The sequence below is a fragment of the Cygnus atratus genome, chromosome 12 (genome assembly GCF_013377495.2).
Source record: "Cygnus atratus isolate AKBS03 ecotype Queensland, Australia chromosome 12, CAtr_DNAZoo_HiC_assembly, whole genome shotgun sequence".
In the NCBI taxonomy this organism is placed as follows: Eukaryota; Metazoa; Chordata; class Aves; order Anseriformes; family Anatidae; genus Cygnus; species Cygnus atratus.
In genome coordinates this window covers 13654792-13675026 of record NC_066373.1, presented here as the reverse complement: position 1 = coordinate 13675026, position 20235 = coordinate 13654792, and the positions used below count along the sequence as shown (strand labels likewise).

At 50.6% G+C, this 20235-nt stretch overlaps 1 protein-coding gene across 1 annotated transcript in view; it reads left to right on the top strand.

The window, feature by feature from the left end:
• The window catches only part of GNAO1 (G protein subunit alpha o1), a 124817-nt gene that overhangs the window by 68065 nt on the left and 36517 nt on the right, over nt 1-20235 (top strand). Inside the window, exon 4 of the mRNA XM_035543652.2 lies at nt 20069-20229. Within this exon, the coding sequence (XP_035399545.1) occupies nt 20069-20229 (161 nt within the window). The remainder of the gene's footprint in view (nt 1-20068; nt 20230-20235) is intronic.

The window sequence follows — 20235 nt, the reverse complement described above, 5'->3', positions numbered from 1 at the left end:
TTTATTGTACTTGTGGAAAGGCTTCTGAGCTTGAAAGCATCTGAAGGACAGGAAAAGCTGAGTGTTGCTGTCATAGTCCCAGGAGAGAGGGGCACAGTTCTTGAAGTATGTGAACTTCAGAGAAACACAGTCATGTGTTATGGCTATGAGGCCTCTATTCTATTATATTCTTAATTAAAAGGATGCTTAGAATTTTTCCCACTAGCTGCTTCATTTTTTGATCTAGTCAGAAGGCAACTTCTGAAAAGGCCTAGACCTGGAGAACAACCCAATGGGAAAACGCTAACGAGTCTCTGCAACAAAGCTCTCTGTCAGAGACACAGGGCAAATGCAGCGCTTTGGGACTCGGGCATGGTGGAGGCGCACCCGATGGAGCACAAAATATTTCTGCAGAAGGTGAGTTACTCCCTCCTGTCTGCTTGGGTACTTGGAAGGTACCCTGGGTGTGTCTTGCAGGAGGGAGAAGGCTGACATTTCTCTGTGGCGTGAAATGCAGCCTGGTCTGTTGGACCCGCTGGGACTGGCATGCCTGTGCTGGGACGTCAGTAGCTTTCCACTTCAGCTCCATGAACACGATTCCTGTGCATAACTGTCTGAGCATCTTTACTCTCTGAAGATCTCTGTGATTTCAACCGCTTCCTTTGACGATATAAATAATACGGTCTATTCTTAGCTCTACAGCAGTATACTCACATCTTTATCTAAATTCTGCAGAATTTTCCATTTCAGATGTTTGGGCTTCCAGAGGCAGACTGCTGCTTATCCCATGCATGACATTATTCCTTTGATACATGATCTGAAAATTCAATTACCAGACCAATTACTGACTTTTTCTGAAATTTACAAGGAAAACATTAAAGTTTGATTAAGTCAGAATTCCCACTGGGCTGATCAGCAATGAGACCAAAATTAAATTGTGTTTTTAAGAGCTTTGCCACCTTGCAATGCATGAGAATTATCGGAATCTGAAAGCCTGTTGCCAAAAGTCAAAACTCGGAGTGCTGAGCAGTAGGAGACATATTTCACTCCTCATAAAAGTGAGTACGTGCTGCTCTAGTTCCAGAGCTTGGGAAACCCAAGTGGAGTCAAAGGTGCCTGTACAAGAGCTGCAGAGCTGCTGGGACTAAGCACCCCCATTAATTACACATGCAGCTGAACTTAGGTGGAAACAAGATGGGCCCTAACCCTTTGGTGTCCCAAGGGGCCGAGCAGCATCACGGGCAGGAGCAAAGCAACAATAAGACAATGGCTTACCTGGGGCTTGGTCAAAAGCCAAGCCATGTGGCATTGCCTTCCCCGGGCTGCTCCAGGAGCAGGCAGAGCACCAAATGTTTCTTGCATCGGACAAACCGTGTATAACTAAGTAGGGCTGTCCTCTGAGTTTGCAAAGAAGGCAGCTTTTTGTCACTGCACATCCACAGAGATCACATACCTATATGTCATCTGTAGTGCTTCTAGTCCGTACAGATCACGTACCTGTATGTCATCTGTAGTGCTTTTCTTCCTCAGCTGAGGCCCCTGCTGATTCCACCCCTGCATTAAGCTAGCGTGGATGAGGGCAGAAGCGAGCCGCAGGTGGCTAAGTCAGCCTTAGATGCATTGCTCCAGAGCCAGGACAATGATGTCCCTTGTGGGAGGCTCTGAAATGCAGGTGGGGTTACTGAAGGATACTTCCACAGGGTGGGCAGGTTTAGCCCTTACAGCTCGCTGCTGTGTGAGCCCAACTCGTTAGGGGCAGATAAACATCTGCCTAATTATGCCCTCCCAGAGATTGGGTTGGCATCTTAAAATACAGCACTTGCGCAGGCAGTTCATTTGCTTCTGCAATTTGCAGGTGTAAAAAAAGCAAATTCATTTTCAACATTTGCTTGGGGAACAGATGAATCAGCAAAGAGTAAAAGGACAGAGATGCAGATATACACAGTTGCATCACCAATTAAATGACTGAAAACAGCTTAGAAACTCAGGGCTCTGCCAACCACTGCTTTACAAGCTTGGTAAGGAATTGAAGTGCCTGTGCAAGTCTCTTTTTGGACCCGGTGCCTTCTCTGAAGTCCTCACAGTTCCTAGAATTACAGCCCATTACTTAACAGCATTGAAGATGAGGATTTGGGTGCTTTCATGTACTGATGACACAGAACTTCTTGGGGAAATTGGGGAATTTACTAAATGAGGGCTGAAATGCTTGAATTTGCTAAGAGCTGTTAACATGCTGTGCTTCAATGGACGTCAGGGGAGCACACGTCCGTCAGGCACCGTGCAGCTCTTCCCATCCGCATTCGGACAGTCAGGGTCTGGGTGCAGGAGCTGTCGTTCCCCCGATTTTCCCCACCCCCACAACCTCACTCCATCTCCCAGCGTGACACCAAGGAGCGGAGAACGGCTCAGAAATGCCTCTCTTAACCTCCAGCCTCCATCAAGTCGGCATTTCGTGAGGAGGTGCGCTAATGCATAATGCATGAGCACTTAGTGCGCTCCCTGGCTCTTCCTCGCGTGGAGGGGTTAATGAGCGAAACGAGCGGTACTGTGCTGGGGCTGGATTTCTTCGGAAGGCTCCGCTCCCCTTCCAGAGCCTCCGGATTCATCTTTCTTAAATAAACACACTTCAGAAATCTTTCAGAGTGTAAATAAGTCAGGGCAGCGGCAAGAAAGCAATTGCCAGTGAATAATTTGTAGAGCTGCTTGCAGCTGGCCCATCCTCACGGGGCCAGACCTGCTGGTTGGCAATGCCCCGTTTAGACCTCGTTGATCTCAGTGCATAAGCTCCTTCATTTAGAGAGGTTTCCATGATCCCCACGCGTTCCTTCCTCCACCTCCCTCTACTTTTTGGAGCTGTAATAGCCGAGACACTGTTGACTGTGTGTACTTCAAACAATAACCTTCTGAATGATTTAGCAACGCCGCTCCTCCGCTAACAGGTTCCTCTTGGATGAAATACGTTCGCGTTTATGTAGGCCAGAGGTTTCGGAATGCTATTAAATTTACATGGCGAGCTGGCAGAGCAGCCATCTTCATCCGCTACGCAGAAAGGCAAAAACAGCCTGCACGCAGCAGCAGGGAAATATTTACGAACACAGAAAAATCCTGCCAGTGTTCATTACCCTTTCGGGGGATGAGGACAGTTAACATGAAAATGGAAGAGCTTATTAAATCACGAGTCCATCAGGCTGGCCTGGCAGGCTGGTAGGGGGAGTTTCTTGGTTATGGGAGCGCGTGGGTTTTTTGCAGCTGGTTGTTTGACAGGCCCCTGGTGTCGGAGGGGTTTCTGTGCAGCTTTTTATAAAAATAAAGAGAGAAAAAGGAAGAAAAAACGTGCTGAGGTGCAGCAAGGGCCAGGAAATGCCACAAACCCAGTGCAAATAAAGGCATGTGTTGTCGGCCTGAGGAGTCAGGCAGAGAAGGGTGCCGGGACTTGGAGGGACCAGCACCTGGAATCGCAAGCCTGGAGGGAAGCTGGGTTAAGCTGGGTTACACAGAAGTTTGTTACCCCTACCCACAGAGCTTTCAGGTGGATTTTGTTGTGCTGGGCAAAGAGCAGCCGTAAGGCCGACGTGCCACCTCCACTCACGGTGAGGCCCCATCACCACAGGCCCGGTGCCTTAGCGCTCGGTGTTGGCTTCGGCCTACCTGCGCCACGAGGGGCACCGTGTCGGTGTGAGAGACACAAAACCCATCAGTCGAGCACCCGTGACCTTTGAAAGGCCCACGGCACTTCCTTGCAAGAGAGGAGAAGCATTTACAGCGGCACCCTGGCCGAAATCCAAAGCGTGCAGATTACTTTTTTGCCTCCTTAAATATTCTGCACGGTGTCTGTGAGCTCTAGAAGAGCCAACAGCACTGGAGCGACTCCAGCTGAAAGAGAGAGCTTGGTGCTGTTCGTTCGGCAAAGCAGTCTTCTCACTTCTTGTCCTAAACCTTTAGGCATGGTATCGAGGCCCTGCCTGGATATCCACAGCCCCTGCCCTTAATACCATCGGCGGCCGCGGCCCAGCTGTTTGTACGGTGATGGCTCCGTGGTAAATAAGCGGTTTGTGCAAAGTTATTTGGGATACGAAGGGCCACAGAAACGTAAGATCTCTTTAATAAACTCACTGGGCTGTAGGTGGCAAATAACTTCAGCAATTCCCAAATGGCCTCAAAATGTAGCGGCTGCAGAGAGGCAAATTAGTCATTTTATGCTCTAAATACTTAATGCCAGTGCTAAAAATGAAGAGATGGAAGAATGTCCTGGAGAAGCAGATCGGGATGCAGCCAAAAACAAACCCCATCCTCATCTAGTGTAAATCAGTGCCTGGCAGCAGGAGAGGCGGCGCAGCAATGCTGGTTTACACCAGCTGCTCATCAGGTAGCAGCGGGCCTCTGACCCGGCAGCATTAAGGAAAACGACCCATACGGTGCCTGAAATATTTATGCCGAAGGCCAGCAGCGAGCCTCCCCTCCTCTCTGACCAGGCACAGCATAAAACAGAGGCAAAAAAGATGACTTGAAACGTGCTGCCCAAGGGACGTGAAAGGCACAGTGTGAGGCTTTTCTCTCCGATGTGGGAAATAAGGGCGGGGAGGGGGTGCAGGGAGAGATAGGAAGCTGGCACTGCAGAAAAAGATTTTGTTAAAAGGACTAGCGAACGCAGGCGTGGTGTGCCTCAGAGATCAGCACACCAGTGTTCCCGATGTGGGATAACCCAGGCAGGGATGGGGCTGGTGAGTCCATGACTCTCCCTGGCTTATCCCCAATGCCCACAGTGGGATGGGGCGAAGCCAGAGCCGCTCGGAGCCAGCCGTGAGCCCCGAGCTGCCGGCCTGGGATCAGCGGGCTGCGAGCTGGGGCTGGAGCCTGGCACCAGCGCTCTCGGCCCAGCGCTTTCATTCGTTTGATTAGCTGCTTCTCCTCTGGCAGCTGAAAGGACACTTGGCAGCACCAGGCTTTTTGCATCTTGTTGAGCTGAATAGGAGGGAGTGGGGTTTTGGCAGGGACAAAAGAACATACCGCTGCTCCATCAATGGCCTCATTACTAAACACGGTGGCTCACAAGAAGCGGCGAAGAGCTATGGAGAGCTTTATTCTGGTCGGCAAACACGTACTGGAAACGCGTTTCCAGCTTGACCTGAAGATAGCAGCTGAAAGGGAGGTTGAAAAACTTGACAATTTGTATCTGCAGAGGGGATCTGAGCGCGCATTGTGTATCTCTGTGCTGTGGGTCTGGACACCAAGCTGTGCGTGTGTCTGTCAAGAGCGAGCAAGCAAGCTAAGCCAGAGGAAGCACAAGGGTGGCACAGAAAATTGTGCAGGTTTTCTGGAAGGGACTGGTGCGCTCCAGGCTGTCCAACAGGTGCTCGGCTCCTGATTGTATTAGGACCAAGGGTAACAGCTGTATTGCCACCTGCTTGAGGGCTCTTGAAGTTAAACAAGGTGAGAAATCAGCCAGCAAACAGTGAGCAGGAGCTGGTCACCCAGCTGGCTGTACCACCAGCTCTGACCACCACTTACTCCTTCAGACATAACGGCAAGCCTGTCCGTGCAGATACCATGAAAGAGCCGAGCTGGTACATTTTAAGAGAAGTCTAGATGAGAATTTTTAACAAGCCAGTAAAAATTCATCCTGAAAAGCCTATTTTCTCTATTATGCCTAAGCAATGGGATTTTCAGGAGTGTTCATTTTGCCCCGTTGATAACAGTCTACAGTTGAGCTCAGTGTGGATCAGGTTAGGTCAATAGCAAGTGCTTTAGAAAATCCCAGCCCATGTATTAATATTATGAGCTATTTTGAGAGCTAGTTTTACAGAGGGCGGTGCCAACAAAGAAGCAGATGGTGTGTTTAAGTGTGGCTGTGAGCTTCAAGAGTGGTCCTGGAGTATTTGCAAGTGAAAACTAGATTTGGTCTGTAGGAATCGTTTCCTATAGGAATGAAGTTCAGGCACGTAATGATGGAAGTTACAGCAGTGGAACAGGGTCCAGGAACGCCACAGAGGAGTTTAAGGCAGATTATCAACTGGGCACTGCACTCAGCTGGTACTTGTAAGGAGAACGCAGTGGGAAAGAGGGTAAAATTGCTGTACTGGTTTTGATGTCATCTGAAGGCGGATCTGACTTCAAAGACACCAGCCCAGGGCATCGTAAGCTGTGTCTGGGGGAAGATCGCTGTCTCCTGAACCACAGCAAGCCTCGTCCGGCAAGGAGAAGCCGCCATAACCCCAACATTTTGTTGTTTGCTACAGCTTTTCAGGGCTACTTATAGGGATGCTTTTTGTGATTCTTAAAACCAAGTCTTGTCCCTACCGGTCCAGCCCCAAGCCCCAAGAGCTCTCAGTTGTCCAGGCTTGCTCTCTGCTGGGGCAGTTTGGGAGGAATTCCCTGGCATTAAGCTGAAATAAAACCATTCCAAGGAGATGGAGTGAGAAGCAAACCTGCTCAGTCTCAAAACTTGCTCAGATAGAGCTCTGCATAGCATACGACGATGAATAATAAATAGCAGTCATCCATCCGTGCAGATCTGCTCTGCCCACAGTAGAGGGTGCAAAAAAAAACCGCGGGGGGAGCATTTCCCATGTCAGGCTGAGCCAGTGGCTCTCCCTTCACAAACCGTTCACTCACATGGTATTGATTGAGAGAAGGTACAAAGGAAAGACATCCGTTAAATAAAATGTCTCAGCGTCAGGCAGGACACCAATGGGCAAGTCGTTCATCATCCAAAAGAGCCTCTGAGGAAAAGGAGAGGGAGAGCATGTTTGCTCTTGACAGAGGGGGTGAAGGAAAGCAGAGGCAGGAGGAGATGTCCCGTCCTGCTCGTGCTGCTGGGCTGGGGAGAGCCCACGCTCCCAGGGCCACCTTGTCCTGTGCCGACCCGAGGCTGGCTCCAGTCTAGGGAAAAGCTCACACTTCTTCCTCCTCCTCCTTCTCTGCCTCCTCCTTCTTCTCCTCCTCAGAGCCTGACCCAAAGATCCAGCAGCTGGCTTGGCATTCACCACCCCAAGCTTTTAGGCGTTCCCATGGGACGGGAGGGAAGGGAAAGCAAGAGCAAGGCATCTGCAGGCAAGGTCTCTGCTCTCGCAGTCTGATATAAATCCCATAAACCATCCCAGGGGCATTTACCACTGCAGCCACTCACCTAAGGGCGAGGACCACATTAAATGGCACCGCAGCCTTTCTTCATCCGGGCAGGGTGCTGTGGGACAGGGCCATGGGTGTCACTGGTGGGCCGGGGGGCACAGCCCACCTTCAGCCTTAGCACAACCAAACCGGGTTAATTCTGCAGCTCGGGTTCATGTGGATATTCAGGATAACATGCTGTACAGCTCTGGAAGCCTCAAAAATGGGGGGGAAACGGGTTTCTTTTGTAATGGGAAGGTTGTGAGGGATGTGCCGCGGCATGTCCCGTCCCGCTGCCCCGCGGCATGGGGCCAGGAGGCAGCAGGGACCCGGCGTGGTTCCCATCAATTCTGCAGAGCTCCCGGGACCCGGGAAGGCTCTGCCTTGGACAATGGATTATTTTTAACTAGCTCGGATCTTCAAACACTGTAGCTTAAAAAAGGGGAAAGAAAAGAATAGCTGATTTGTGCAAGCTCCCCTGCTCCCATTAAGGCGATGGAAGCAGCGCTGTGCATTTCAATGGGGGCAGGACTGTGCTTCTCGGGGGATAAATCGCACCCTGTCCGTTTCCCTGCTCTGTGCAGCCACTCTTGGCTCTTTCCTGCCCCCCCTAAGGACACCCCTCTCTCCCCTCCCTTCCTGATACGCTCCCCAGCAGATTTTTGTTGTTGTTGTCATCAAGCTATTCATTTTCCATAGGCTGCCTTCATTCCCGTGGCCTTTTGCAGCTAGGAGACAAGATGTCGCCTTGGAAACAAAGCCCCTTCGATGGCTGGAGTCTCTGGGATCGCTCTGTCTGCTCCCGACTACTTGTAGGTTATTTTTATTAACCACACAAAGATGCAGCGGGCTCGTAGCCAGCGCAGAAAGTAGCCACGGGAGGCAGGGGGAAGGCGAGCGGCTCACCGGCATCGCTCGCCCCGCTGGGGATATGTCCTGCAGCGCAGCTCGCCTGCCAGAATCACATCTCCGGGGAGTGCTACGCATGCAGGGGCGTTGCTGGAGGCCAGCGATGGTGGCAGAGCCAGCTTTCCAAGCCCAACTCCGAGTTTTCCTGCCCTGTGCCACAGGGTGAGCTGGGGAGCAGCACGAGGAGCCCCCCAGCTCGGAGCTGTGCCGCTCCTCCTGCCCTGAGCGCGGCCGTGGGAGAGGTGCAGGGCTGCTGCGGGATCCCTGGGGAAGGGACGGGACTTGTGCCATTCCTCGGCCCCCACGGGGCGAACGCTTCCTTGTAGGCTGCTGCTCTCCCCTCTGCAAAGGTATATATAAAAGAAAAAAGAAACAAGAGCTGATTAAAAGAAGCTCCCTAATCCCCTGCTGGTAGCTGAAATATTTCCAAGCCAGCAAAAGTATTGCAGAAAAAAATGAATGTATGTGTATATATATATGTATATATTTAATCAGTATCTAGGCCTTGCTCCTCATGCCAGCACCATCCTCTGCTCCGTGGGACACGAGGGGGCTCCCAGCTGCAGCAGCTGGATGCCTGGCAGAGCCGGAGTGGCTCTCGCAAAGAGCAGGGGAAGCAGTGGAGGGGAAGGAGGAGAGCACAGAAATAGGATGCTGTGGAGCTGAGCGCTACCCGGTTGCAGCTGCATAGGGGTCTGATGGCAGGGCTTGGGGCATTGCAGCTATTTCCCCTCCTGGCTGCAGGCGCTGGTGCCACCACCACGAGCCTCCCTGCGGAGCCTGAGATGCTCTGCAAAGGGCAGCGCCGTGCTTTAGGTGGATTCCCCACATGTATCACAGAGGGATATGCACAGATGAGCACTTTTACTGTTTCATGCCTTTTTTCCATCGTTGCTGAGACTCACAGATGCCCAGGCTGGCAAGATGCTCCCAGATTTTCCTGTCCTTTGTGGTGCATCCTCACTGGACCAAGGGCTCTTTTATCCCATTGCTGCTGGGCACCCTTGCCAATACTACGTGACACTATGGTCACGGAGATGTAGGACTAATCCAGCTACGGCAGGTTATGGGCCTTTTGGTTTTGACATTCTTTGATACTATATTTGTGCCAGAAGAATAAATAATAAATAAACACAACAGCATCAAAGATTTCTTCTGGGCCCCCAGCCTATTTCTGCCTATCCTCGTTAAGCCATTATAAAGATATTTCTCTGCTGGCATCTTATTTTATGGACTAACCTGTCATCCGATGCTGCACCTGAAGTCCCATTTATCCACCCTCTCTGAAAATAAAAGTTCTTGCTAATAGCCCTGAGCACAGATTCCCCTGGAGTGGAAACACTCACACCTGGCTCCCCAGAAGTGGCCTTTCTGTTTCATTTTTCAGCCTGGCAGGAAACAAAGCCTGAGCCCTGCGCCCAGCCACGGGCAGAGACGAGGCAGAGGTGACCACAGGTGGCCCCAGGCCACCAGGTTTCCCTCCTGCCTTATCTCCCCTTCTCCCATCTGTGCCCTGCCAAAGGCTTGAGGAACTTTCTTGCTGCTACTGTAAGGAAAATATAGGACAACGTTTCTCTGCAGCGACACGTAACGATATATAAGCAAATCTGTGAGTGTGGACTTGGCTCTGCTAAGCAGAAACTTGCTGAGGGTGAGTCTCTGTAAGCCCTGCTGATCAAAGGAAGAGCTCCTCCGAGCCTCTTGCAGGCACTGGTGTCTTGATTTTGCTGGAGATACAGCAGCACAGGAGAGATTTAGCTCCAAATTTGTCTTTCATCCCCCATAAACTCTGGGGCTCCTTCTAGGCAATCGCAGACACCTCCAACAGCCACTTCTCCACCCGTGTCCTCAGTCTACAGACCCCATCAGATCCCTCTTCCTCTCCCACCGGGACCAAATCCAAATGCTCCTCCTTCCCCATTTCTTAGACATCCCAGTCCTCCCTGCAGAGGAGGCTTCATGGGCAGCTGGAAATTAAGAGGAAGGGTAGCTAAATGAAGGCGGTAGTAATGAGAAGTCATGGGGGAAACCTTGCTGACCAGCGGATGGCATCTCATCTCATTTCAGCCCATCCCCTGCGCCACGTTAACGTGAGCACAGAGACCTCCGGGATCTCCATGTGGTTCCATCGCTGCTTGTGTGCAGCTGGTGACTAAAAAAAAAAAGAAAAAGAAAAGAGGATCAAACCAGCATAGTCGAAGGCAGTAGGTGTGTGCGTTACTGGAGCAGCTGTCTTCGTTAGCTGCATCGGGAGCCGCTGCCAGGGAACATCTTGGAGCAACTGCAGGTTTGCACACAAAGAAGAGCAGATTTTCCATCTTATCTTTTTATAGCGGCTCCCCAGAAAATAATCGTGCTTGATAGGGAAAGCTGTGTAAAGCAAAGCACTGCCGTTTTTCTGGGGGCCCTCTTCCCAAAGTACTTCTTTAAACAAACAAAGGAAGCTGAGGCGAGTTTGCAGAAGTGACTCAGTTCCCCAAGTGCCCTCACTGCCGTACGTGATGCCCTGTTAGTTAATGGTCAGCTGATTGCCAGGACAGCTATAAAACCCCAGTGCCATCCTGTCTCTCGCCATGTGTACGTGCATCCTGACCATAAATCCTCCTCGGAGCATTTTCCTTCCTCTGGAACTGGAAAAACCCTTGGCTACAACATTAATCCTGCCACTCTGCGCTTCCATTTTACCCTAGGTCCGCACGCTCTTGCTCTTCTCCAGAGGCTGAGGAGGAAGGGCTTGCTTCACTGGAATTTACTCTGGGGGCTTGCAGACATCCCAAAAGCTTTAAGAACAGCATTTTCAAATGTTTCCCTGGGGTATGTGCAGCCTCACTGAATTTTGGAAGCTATTTCTGGCACAATTTCCTGGGGCATGTAGATATCACACTTTACGAACCCCGTTTTGCTCGTGTAAAGCTCAAGTTGAACACAAGTAAAACCCTTTCATCTGCACTCAGCAGTGATCATCTTGTGATGCATTTGATGAAGGTATACCAGATGGAAAGACAGAAAATTGTGGGTCGAATCCAAATTAAAACTGTAAATAAGCGGCGAACAAAGGATTCCTGATAAGCAGGGTCCTGGTGTGCTTATTGCTAGAACTGGACAGAAATATTTCATGAGTGGTGAATTTACTGAAAAACAGTCTAAAAGAAAACAAAAAAACTCGTTAAATGTGGTCAAAATCTAGAGGTAATCATGGCCAAGATGAGGTTCTTTGAAAATTTGGAGAATTTTTCAAAAGGAAGAAAAGAAATTTTCATTCCTGAAAGGCCAGAGTGATTTGTTTTGGTGATTTTTTCCAACTTTTCGTTTGGAAACAGATTTTTCTTTTGCTTGAAAATTGGCCCGCATTTCAAACAATAACGTCCCACGCCCTGAAAAACTCAAACCAAGATGAAGTATATTGGTGGGGCTCAAGGAAAGTGCTTTAACTGGGTGTGAAGTGAAATTTTCAGAGGTTTGGGGATTTACAGAGGAAGGCAGAGGAAAGCGTTTGATCCAAGCTGATTTTTCACATCATCTAATTTTAAGTTCTGCTGCCAAGTGGAAAATCCATTATTATTTGGCATCCGTGATACCTGGTCTCCCACCATCAACGTAAGAAATAATTTTGGGACACCCTGTCAGGCAGACAGCGTGGGCTGTGGACACCCCACCGACCCCCTGCTGTAGCTATTTCAGTGGAGAGCAGGAAGAAATCCCTAACCAGATATCCCAAGAGAACATATGGCTTATAGAGAAGAAAAGAGGCAACCAAGATGCCACAGGGAGCTGAAATTTGGTAGGATTATTGGTGTGTGTGGATTTTTTCTGTCCACCTTGTCCTCTAAGTATGCATCTTTAATACAGATCACCAAGTAAAATAGGACCATAAAATGAAACAAGGCTCTTTCTGATGGAAACACTGGCAGTTCCTTCAGGAAACTGCAACCTACAGACTTGGTCCTTCATCGTACGATGCACTGATAAATCTGCTGGATTGATTGTGGAGTGGATATTAGCACCCACCGTTCAGCATCGAGCCCTGAACATTAGACTAATTACTGGGTTCCCGCACTGCACGGCTTCCCAGCAGGAGGACGCTGCCCTATAAATCATCATACATGAGCGGCATTTAGCCAGAGATGTTAAAAAATTCTGCTTTGTACTGAGAATGCTCCCACCGCTGGGGCTATTTTCCCATTCTGCTGAAAGGACAATGCCCCTTCCCCTTTGTGGCTAGGAGAGCTCTCAGGACAGAGTTGGTGTCCCCCCTGCCCTGCCACCCTTAAGCGGGAGGGATGCTGATGTGGAAAATCTTTAAGACATCCTAAGAGAGGAAAACGTGCAGGCTGAAGCCATGGCTAATTCCTGAACCCAGCAGAGGCTCCCTGGGGCCCCAGTGTGTTCCCGGAGTCCCAATCCCTCCCACCCAGCCTGTGTTCAGCCCCTCACTTTGCAGGGACTGCAGGACAGTCAATTTATTTTTCACATCGCAGGAGCTGATGCAGTTTCCCCAGCTGCTCTCCCACCGTGGGATATCAGACATTCCCCTGTCGTTTACTGCAACATAAGCACTCCACTGCTGTTTAATTTTATGGATTTTCACCCAGCAGAGAAGATTTTAGAGAGAGGAGAAGGGCAGAGCAGCGAGAGCAATGCACCGCAAGGATTTTGCTCTCTCGGCTTTCCATGCTCCCAGTCCCCTCCTCACCGCCGCGTCAGAGCACTTCCCTGCAGAGCATGAAGCCATGCGGCTAATGTCCCCCATCTGCGCCTCCCTCGCTCATCCTCTCCCTGGTGGGCAGCGCTGTGTGTGCCTGAAGGTACCGACAGCCCTTTCTGTGAGCGAGGGATAAAGTTTGGGCTCGCAGGTCCCTTACCCAGGCCCTTTGCTCAGTGCCTGTAGGTCCGAGGACCCACCAAAGTGTGCTGTCCTCAGAGGGATGCTGACATGGTGCCACTTTTTCACCTATTAGCACCTCCACCTGCTCCCTTGCAAGGGATATGAATATATAATATGAAGGAGAAGGTTTCCTGCAACAGAAAAAGGAAATTGGTTCTGAGTGGCATGGAAACAAGTGCTGTGGCTTTGTCCATCTCACTCGTGTGCCAAGATAGCCCTGCGTAGCGTGGCAGTAAAACCTATGCCAGGTGCTCCACACAGCCAGGTGCTTTGTTGAATTATTGTGACCGGAACAGACTGGGTGTCATAGCCTTACCTTTCATTGCAGCTAGTGGTTCAGGACCTATTTTGAGACCATTTCACACATGCTTCCTGGCTTTCCCATCCTTGCGTGGAAAACCAGATCCTCTCTCCACTGTGTTTGCCTCACCCAGCTCAGGAGCTCGGAGCTCCTCAAGAACAGGGGAGGGCCCCACGATTTCCTGAACAAGGTGAATTTGGCAGATGACTTGCCTTGCTGAGGTCTGTGTTGTTGGGTGTCGGGACTTTTCCACCCCTCTGGTGAGGGAAGCACTATTTCCTACAGGATATAGGGCTGCAGGAGCTCTTCCAATGGAGGTGGCCAACTGGCAGCCCAAGGGCTTCATCTAGTCCATGCAAAAATTTCACCTCCGTCAGCCAAAATTTTACCTTCATCAGGTCCCAGGATTGCCAGGCAGAGTCAGTAGGGCCAAGCAAACAGGGAGGGGGGAACGAGGCTTGTACCCACCTAAGGGCTTGCCAGTTTTATTTGGCCAGCTGCGGTATCACACAGAATGGCTAGGAACCAAAGTAGTACCAAAGACAAAGCTGCTTTGGAGCCATAATAACCTCCGCTATCAGCCCTGCTCGGTGTCTCCCCAAACAGGAAGCAGCAGGCAGAAACCACAGCAGTAACGGCGTTTCGGGAGGAAGGGAGATCCTAGACCAAACACCAGACACACACACGTTGTTTGGCCAAGGCAGTCCAAGGTGAAGGGCCCATCCTGGCTCCAGAAGGATATGAAAACCAGGGCTTTGCTAATTGCTAGCCAGACAGCACAACCTCGGGAGGAGAGCCGTGCACGTCACTGCGGCTGTCGGGCTGTTCTCTGTACAAAATTGCCTACGAGCAGACAGACAGCAGCCCTCTGGCACCGCACCCGAGTCGCCCAACCTTTCCGTGAGCTCTTCTACACAGGCAGGGTGGAAGACGGGCTGGCGTGACATTGTGGAAAGCCAGCCATCACTAACTTAATTTGGCAGGCTTGGCTTTGCTGCCTGCAGGTTGTTAGAGAGCACCACGGGCCTTGCCTCAGTGCAAAACCATCGCAGGCACTGCAGGACGCAGACACCGCGTCAGGGCCTTTTTGAGGAGAGTGCAGCCAGGCCCGGGCAGGGGGGATGCGCTTTTGGGGCCCACCTCAAGGTGTGCCCTGAAGGGTTAGGCTTGAAGCCACTGAAGAGGTTTTTATCACAGCTCAGGGCCTTCCAGGGCCTGTCAGATTGCGTGCCCAGCAAGCCAAATGGCAGGCAGAGGTGGGAGGCCTGGATTAAACGTGGAGGTGGGTGGGTGTCTGAAGGAGGAGAGGGGAAGGTGATTGCTGCCGCGGCGCACGGCAGCGGCTTTGTGCCAGACAGATTTCCACAGATTCGGGGGTCAGCGCTGAAACACAGATGTGTGAGAGAGAGGGAGAGTGAGGGGGAGAGTCATATGTGTGACTGTTTATTTGGTGTCTACAGAAACTCCTATGGACTTGGACCCGGGCCCTGACTGACTCTGGAAGACGCGCATTCCCAAGCTTTGCTTTGTTTCCAGAATTCATTCAGGCTGCAAATAGTGTGAAAATAACCAGCTTTTGCTGTGATGCAGCCACACTTCAGCTGTGAAACACGGTCCAGATTTCTGAGCTGCTGTTTAAGGAGGTGGTTTTTGGTTTATGAGCCACATTTTGCCCCCGAGTTACAGGTCCTCGTTTCTCTCCCTGAAGTGGCAGAGTTGCATACAGCTGTGCCTTGAGGCCAGGATCTGGTCCCCAAAAAAAGTTCCCCCTCCAGGGACATCCTTTGCAGATGCTGGATGCTGTGAAGAAATCAGTTTGATTTCACCCAGGTTCCTGGCTTGGCACAGCAACTCCTATTTTCAGTTGTGCTGGGTTATACAAGACTGGCTTGCTGATAACAAGCACCACATCTCTGATTTTTCTTGCACTACCAGTAAGATTTAATGCTTCTCTTTTTCTTGCACTGCATGGATTTTCTGAAACGCCGAGATGCAGCTTTGAGTACAACACGCCACCAGAGGAAATTGCCCCAGTGTTAACCTTTGAGATAGGCTGAGTGACATGTCTGATTAATCAGAGTAAATAACAGCAAAAAATGATATTTACTGAGATTTAGTTCTCCAAAGGAAAGCACCATACAATATGACACAGTGGAGTCAGCTCTCCTGTGAGCGTAAGTCAATGCAGCTGTATAAGGTTTAGCAGATTTGTACCACATAGCTTCATATAAGTCTCTAAAAGTCTCTCCTAAAAGTCTCTCCCTTTCCCCTAAAGTCTCTCCATCCAGAATACTATTGCTTAATGGGAAAAAGCGTCCCCTAATTTATGTCCAGACAGCTTCAAAGGGTCGCAGCCGAGATTCACCCTGGGATGATCAGAGAGATGGGGACCTTGGAGCCCCACTTCAGTGCAACTCTGCGGTGGTGAGGGCATGAGCAGCTCTGCTGACATTTGCAGGCACAGATCGTAGCTGGGTGAGGAACAAATAATTAGGAGTGATTTATATCTGCATGATGAAAAATAATAGCTTGCACAGACAAACATGACTGCCGGTAATGTCTGTCTGCTATGGGAAGCCCCTCTTCCTTCCAGCAAGGTAACAAATTAATTGGGGTATGTGGCTGCTGCAAGCGAAGTCGTAAGTTTGCTTGCTGAACATCCCCTGTGTGCTTGGTGACAATGACATATGGGAGACAATTAAATAACTGTAGTTATGTCCAGGTTAGTGAGAAAACAGCTCCCCGTGTGAACTGGATTTATACTGCATGTCTGATGCAAAGATAGATGCGTAACGCAGGGTGAAAAGAAAAGACTCGGTGACTTCCCAGAAAGTTACCAAGCTGCTTCTTCACGTCTGTCTGTGGACTTCACTGTCTTGTAAAACCCTGCTTTGTCCTGACCGGACAGAACCCTCCCCAGTCGCCAACTGGAGTGTAGGTTTGCTTTTTAGCAACGGGCTATTTGGTCTTTTGGCTTGATCGTTAGAGACCGAGCGTGTAATTTATGGTCCCACGGTTTGGGAGCTCGGCTCTTTCTCCCAGCCAACGCCCAGCCAGCCAGCTCCGATTTTCATGCTGTAGGTGGACACATTCAGCACTCAGGAGTGACACAGAGCTGAACAAATCCTGCTCTCGGTAATGAATAACCCAAAGACAATCAGCTTGAGGTCAGGGTCTGACCCGCAGTGAAAAACGCCAGCCACTTGATGTAGCTGCGGGATGCACGGGGTCACACTCCTCCCAGATAAGAACCAGCCTGAAGGAGACCGGCACAAACCCAAAAACCCATCAGCTCCACATTAAATCACCCCAGCCCTCGCCGTGACACCCAGCTAAGGAGGCAGTGAGCTGTCCCAGCCTCCCAAGACACAAGCGAGCAGATGAGACCTCTGTGGAGGCATGCCCATCAGCCTGGAAGTCATGGCACCCTTCGCAGCATCGCCCCAGAGACGAGATGGTGAACGCTGCTCGTGTTGCCAGTCCAGGCATCCGCCCCGAGAGCACAGAGGGGAGTCTCTGGGGACGTGCAGGGGCTGGGATGGAGGAGGAAGCACTGCACCATTTTGTGCCTCCTTCCAGCGGTCCCAGGGGCAGGCCGCTGCTTATTTTTAGCTCCTGAGGTAGCTGAAATACCACCGTGATATTCATTAACTAAATCCCCATCGGATGGGAGCTGCGAGGCGGGGCGGGAGGGGGGGACGGTTGGTCTGGTTTGTTTTGCTTTATTTAATTGCTCGCTTCAGTACAGACGCAAAGCGTGGCAGGAGGCTCAGCGCCTCTCACCTCGGGAAAAGAGGGAGCGCCAGACCCGGGGGAGGCGGGAGGAGAAAAGTCAATCAGGCAGTATTTAAAAACCTACCTGCTGGGCCCAGAGGGGGCTGCAGATTTTAATGTCATTCCCAGCTTGAGATGCAGCCTGGAGAGTGAGAAGAGAAAGGGGGATCTTCTCTTCCTGGATCCTTAATTGCTCGTTAAAGCATCTGACAAATGCATGGACTCATGGATGGCACCATGCTCCTTGACAGAGGCGCTTTATCCTTGGTAGGGGGGAGGAGTATTTTTAAAACTGCTCGTTTCCCCTGCTTTTGCTGGGTGTACAAAATCGAGAGTCGAATGGTTCGCTGAGCAAAATAAAACCACGTCTGGGACAGGGCTGCTCCCATTCAGCAGGAGCAAGGAGCCTTCCTGCCCGCCGGGGCCCTGCCCCAGCTGCAGCTCCTGCAGGGAGCCTCACAGTCCCCAAAAGAGACTCCTGGGAACTGCAGAGCTGCTGCAGCTTCTCTCTGCTGGCATCAACCAAAATAACGCCCTGCCCTGCGAGCTGAGCCCCACGGCTGGCCCGAGCAGACATGATACTTGTGGCCTGAGATGCTTGTCCCCGCGCACTCCCATTCTGCCATCGCAGCTCCTCGGTGTCTTCTGCTCAAACCCAGTTGCACTGGGTCTCACATCACAGGGGATTGCTGCATGTCCCAGTAGCAGGAAAGGTGAGGCAGCTCTTTTCCAGCACAGAAAATATGACAACCGTGACATTCCCTCTGATACCCTGCAGAAAGCAACCCTCAGTTAAATGCACAAAGGCCAGAGGCACCCAGGCCCTGCCCAGCTTCAGATGCTCTTTGCCATCAGAGATGAGCAGATCTGAGACTTATGCCTGTAAATCCCCCCTACCTTATTCAAGGTAACATATGAAAGAATTCCTACCTCCCTAAACGAAAGCATCTCGCTGCAGAACAGTTTGGGCAGCTTGCTAAGCACACAGTCCCATCTGAAGTCAGCAGCATGTCCGTGGGCTGGATGGCAGCCCCGAGCCCGCTGGCCTTTAGCAGGTCTTTTGTTATTTAGAACCTGTGGAAGGAGAAGAATTACAGCTGCAGCAGGGCAGGAAAGCCATACCGATGATTTATGAATATTCACTGAGCTCACAAAGCCCTCCGGGGCAGAAAACAAGCTTTTGAAATTAACTGAACTCTTAAAGGTTCTTCGTTTGCCTTGGCTTTGAGGTGTGAGTCACCAATACTATTTCTCGAAAATGAGCAGTCTGTTCGGAGGGCTAGAAGGATTTCTGGGCACTAAAAAATGAAGTTAAGTATTCTGTGAAAAAGACTTTATGTTCATAAAGTCTTCAAAGCATAGAGACTCCACCCCATTAAGTTTTATGGGATGATGTCTCCATACAGTACTGAGACATCTTCAGCCCGTAAGGACCTGATGTTCTGGGGACTTGAAGCTCTTTCAGCGTTGAAATCTCCAGTAGCTTCTGTCTCCAGTGCTAGCAGGTCGGTGCCCTGTGATTTTTCATCAGTTTCATTAAACAGAGGCTGCAGAAGGGTTTTGATCCTGGCCATGCAGTCTGTGTCATACTCATTGTCTTTCCCACCCATGCAACTAGGTTGTTGTGGTGCTCCTCAGCACCAGTGCTCCTCCACGTCTAATCATTGCAGTGACCGACGAAACAGTCCCTAGGGCAGCTCGGTTTGTTTTCCATCTCCTCTTCATACAGCAGAAACAGAGGAGCACAGGATCTTCCAGCACCAGAGCTCCTGGGGTTGGGGACATCCCAGTGTCACGTTTTGGAAGCGTGGACCCCAGGGATCTGATTCCCCAGCGGGCTGGGGAGGTGACACTGTCCCAATACCCTTGTGAACCCTACAGCTGCCCAAAGAGATCCAGCTCAATGGGAAATAGGGATGGGGATGTACAGGGATGGAAATAGGGATATACAAATGGGACACGGGTAAAGGTAATGAAACAAGGAGGTCGTCTTCACTAGCTTGCTGTAAGCACAAATGCAGGATAAGAGCTCCTCTTTGCCAATTAATTATAGTAATAATAATTGGTTTTGTGTCAGCTGGCAGAAATGTGAGACTTCTCCAATTTTTTCAATTAACAAAGCTATGAAAGAAAACCTCTGCGGATTAGCCAACACCCCTGGGGTTCCAGGAGCCTGTGGGGGGTGAGGGAGGGCTCCTTACTGCAACACGAGCAGAGGTGGCCACAAATTCAGGTGTCCTGCTTCACAAACAAGGGAAGCATCAGCCCCTGTGGGCCATTACAGGAGGGCTGCACTCAGCTGTTCCAAGTCTGTCTAGACGTTCCCATCCTAAATCTGAGACATCTTCCAGACCCGAGCTGTGTCAGAGCAATATCCTGCAGGAAAAGTTGCTGTTCGAGTGAATCAGATTTTTCTCACCAAAAAAAGATTCCATCCGAAAATCACCAGCTGGCCCTGCCCTCCCTGCCATACTCCTTAACCACAGGAGATTCCTCTCCATCTGAGTCACAAAGCAGTGCAGACAGCCAAGGTGTTATGTGCTAACATGAGTTAGCCCCCGTAGCAGAGACAGGCTCGTAGGAAAGAACAGGAATTCAAAAAAAGGCAATAAACCAGCATCTGAAAAGCACTGTTCCTGGAGCCTTTCTGCTGTCCTTTCTGATACAGGTGATCCCTGTTTCAGCAAGGTCACGTACCTGGTAAAACAGGGATCATTGCAGGACATGCAGCACTCCAGTAAAAGTGTAAAATATACTTGTACATACCTGGATTTCCTTCTGCTACCAAGAGGCTCTGCACATATGTAGTGCCAACTCAGTTGTCTGCTGAATAGAAATATGTGTTGGCATGAGGTGGGCTGCACAAGGACCTGTTCCTGCTCCAGCAGGAAGGGCAAAAGGAGGACGGAGCAAGGAAATCTTGTACTTGTACAAGGAAATCTTGCTCCGTCCTCCTTTTGCCCTTCCTGCTGGAGCATACAGTGTGGATCCTGAAGCCCCATCCTGAATACACAGCCTCTTGACCCTGAAGGTCTGATGGACTGTTTCTGAAATCTCTGGCTCCCAATTCTGCCTTCAGCATCCGTGTGACCTCTCGTTCCTTTCCTTTGCAGGCTGATGCCAAGATGGTCTGCGACGTCGTAAGTCGGATGGAGGACACAGAGCCCTTCTCTCCAGAGCTGCTGTCAGCTATGATGAGACTCTGGGCGGACTCCGGGATCCAGGAATGCTTCAACAGGTCCCGGGAATATCAACTTAATGACTCGGCCCAATAGTGAGT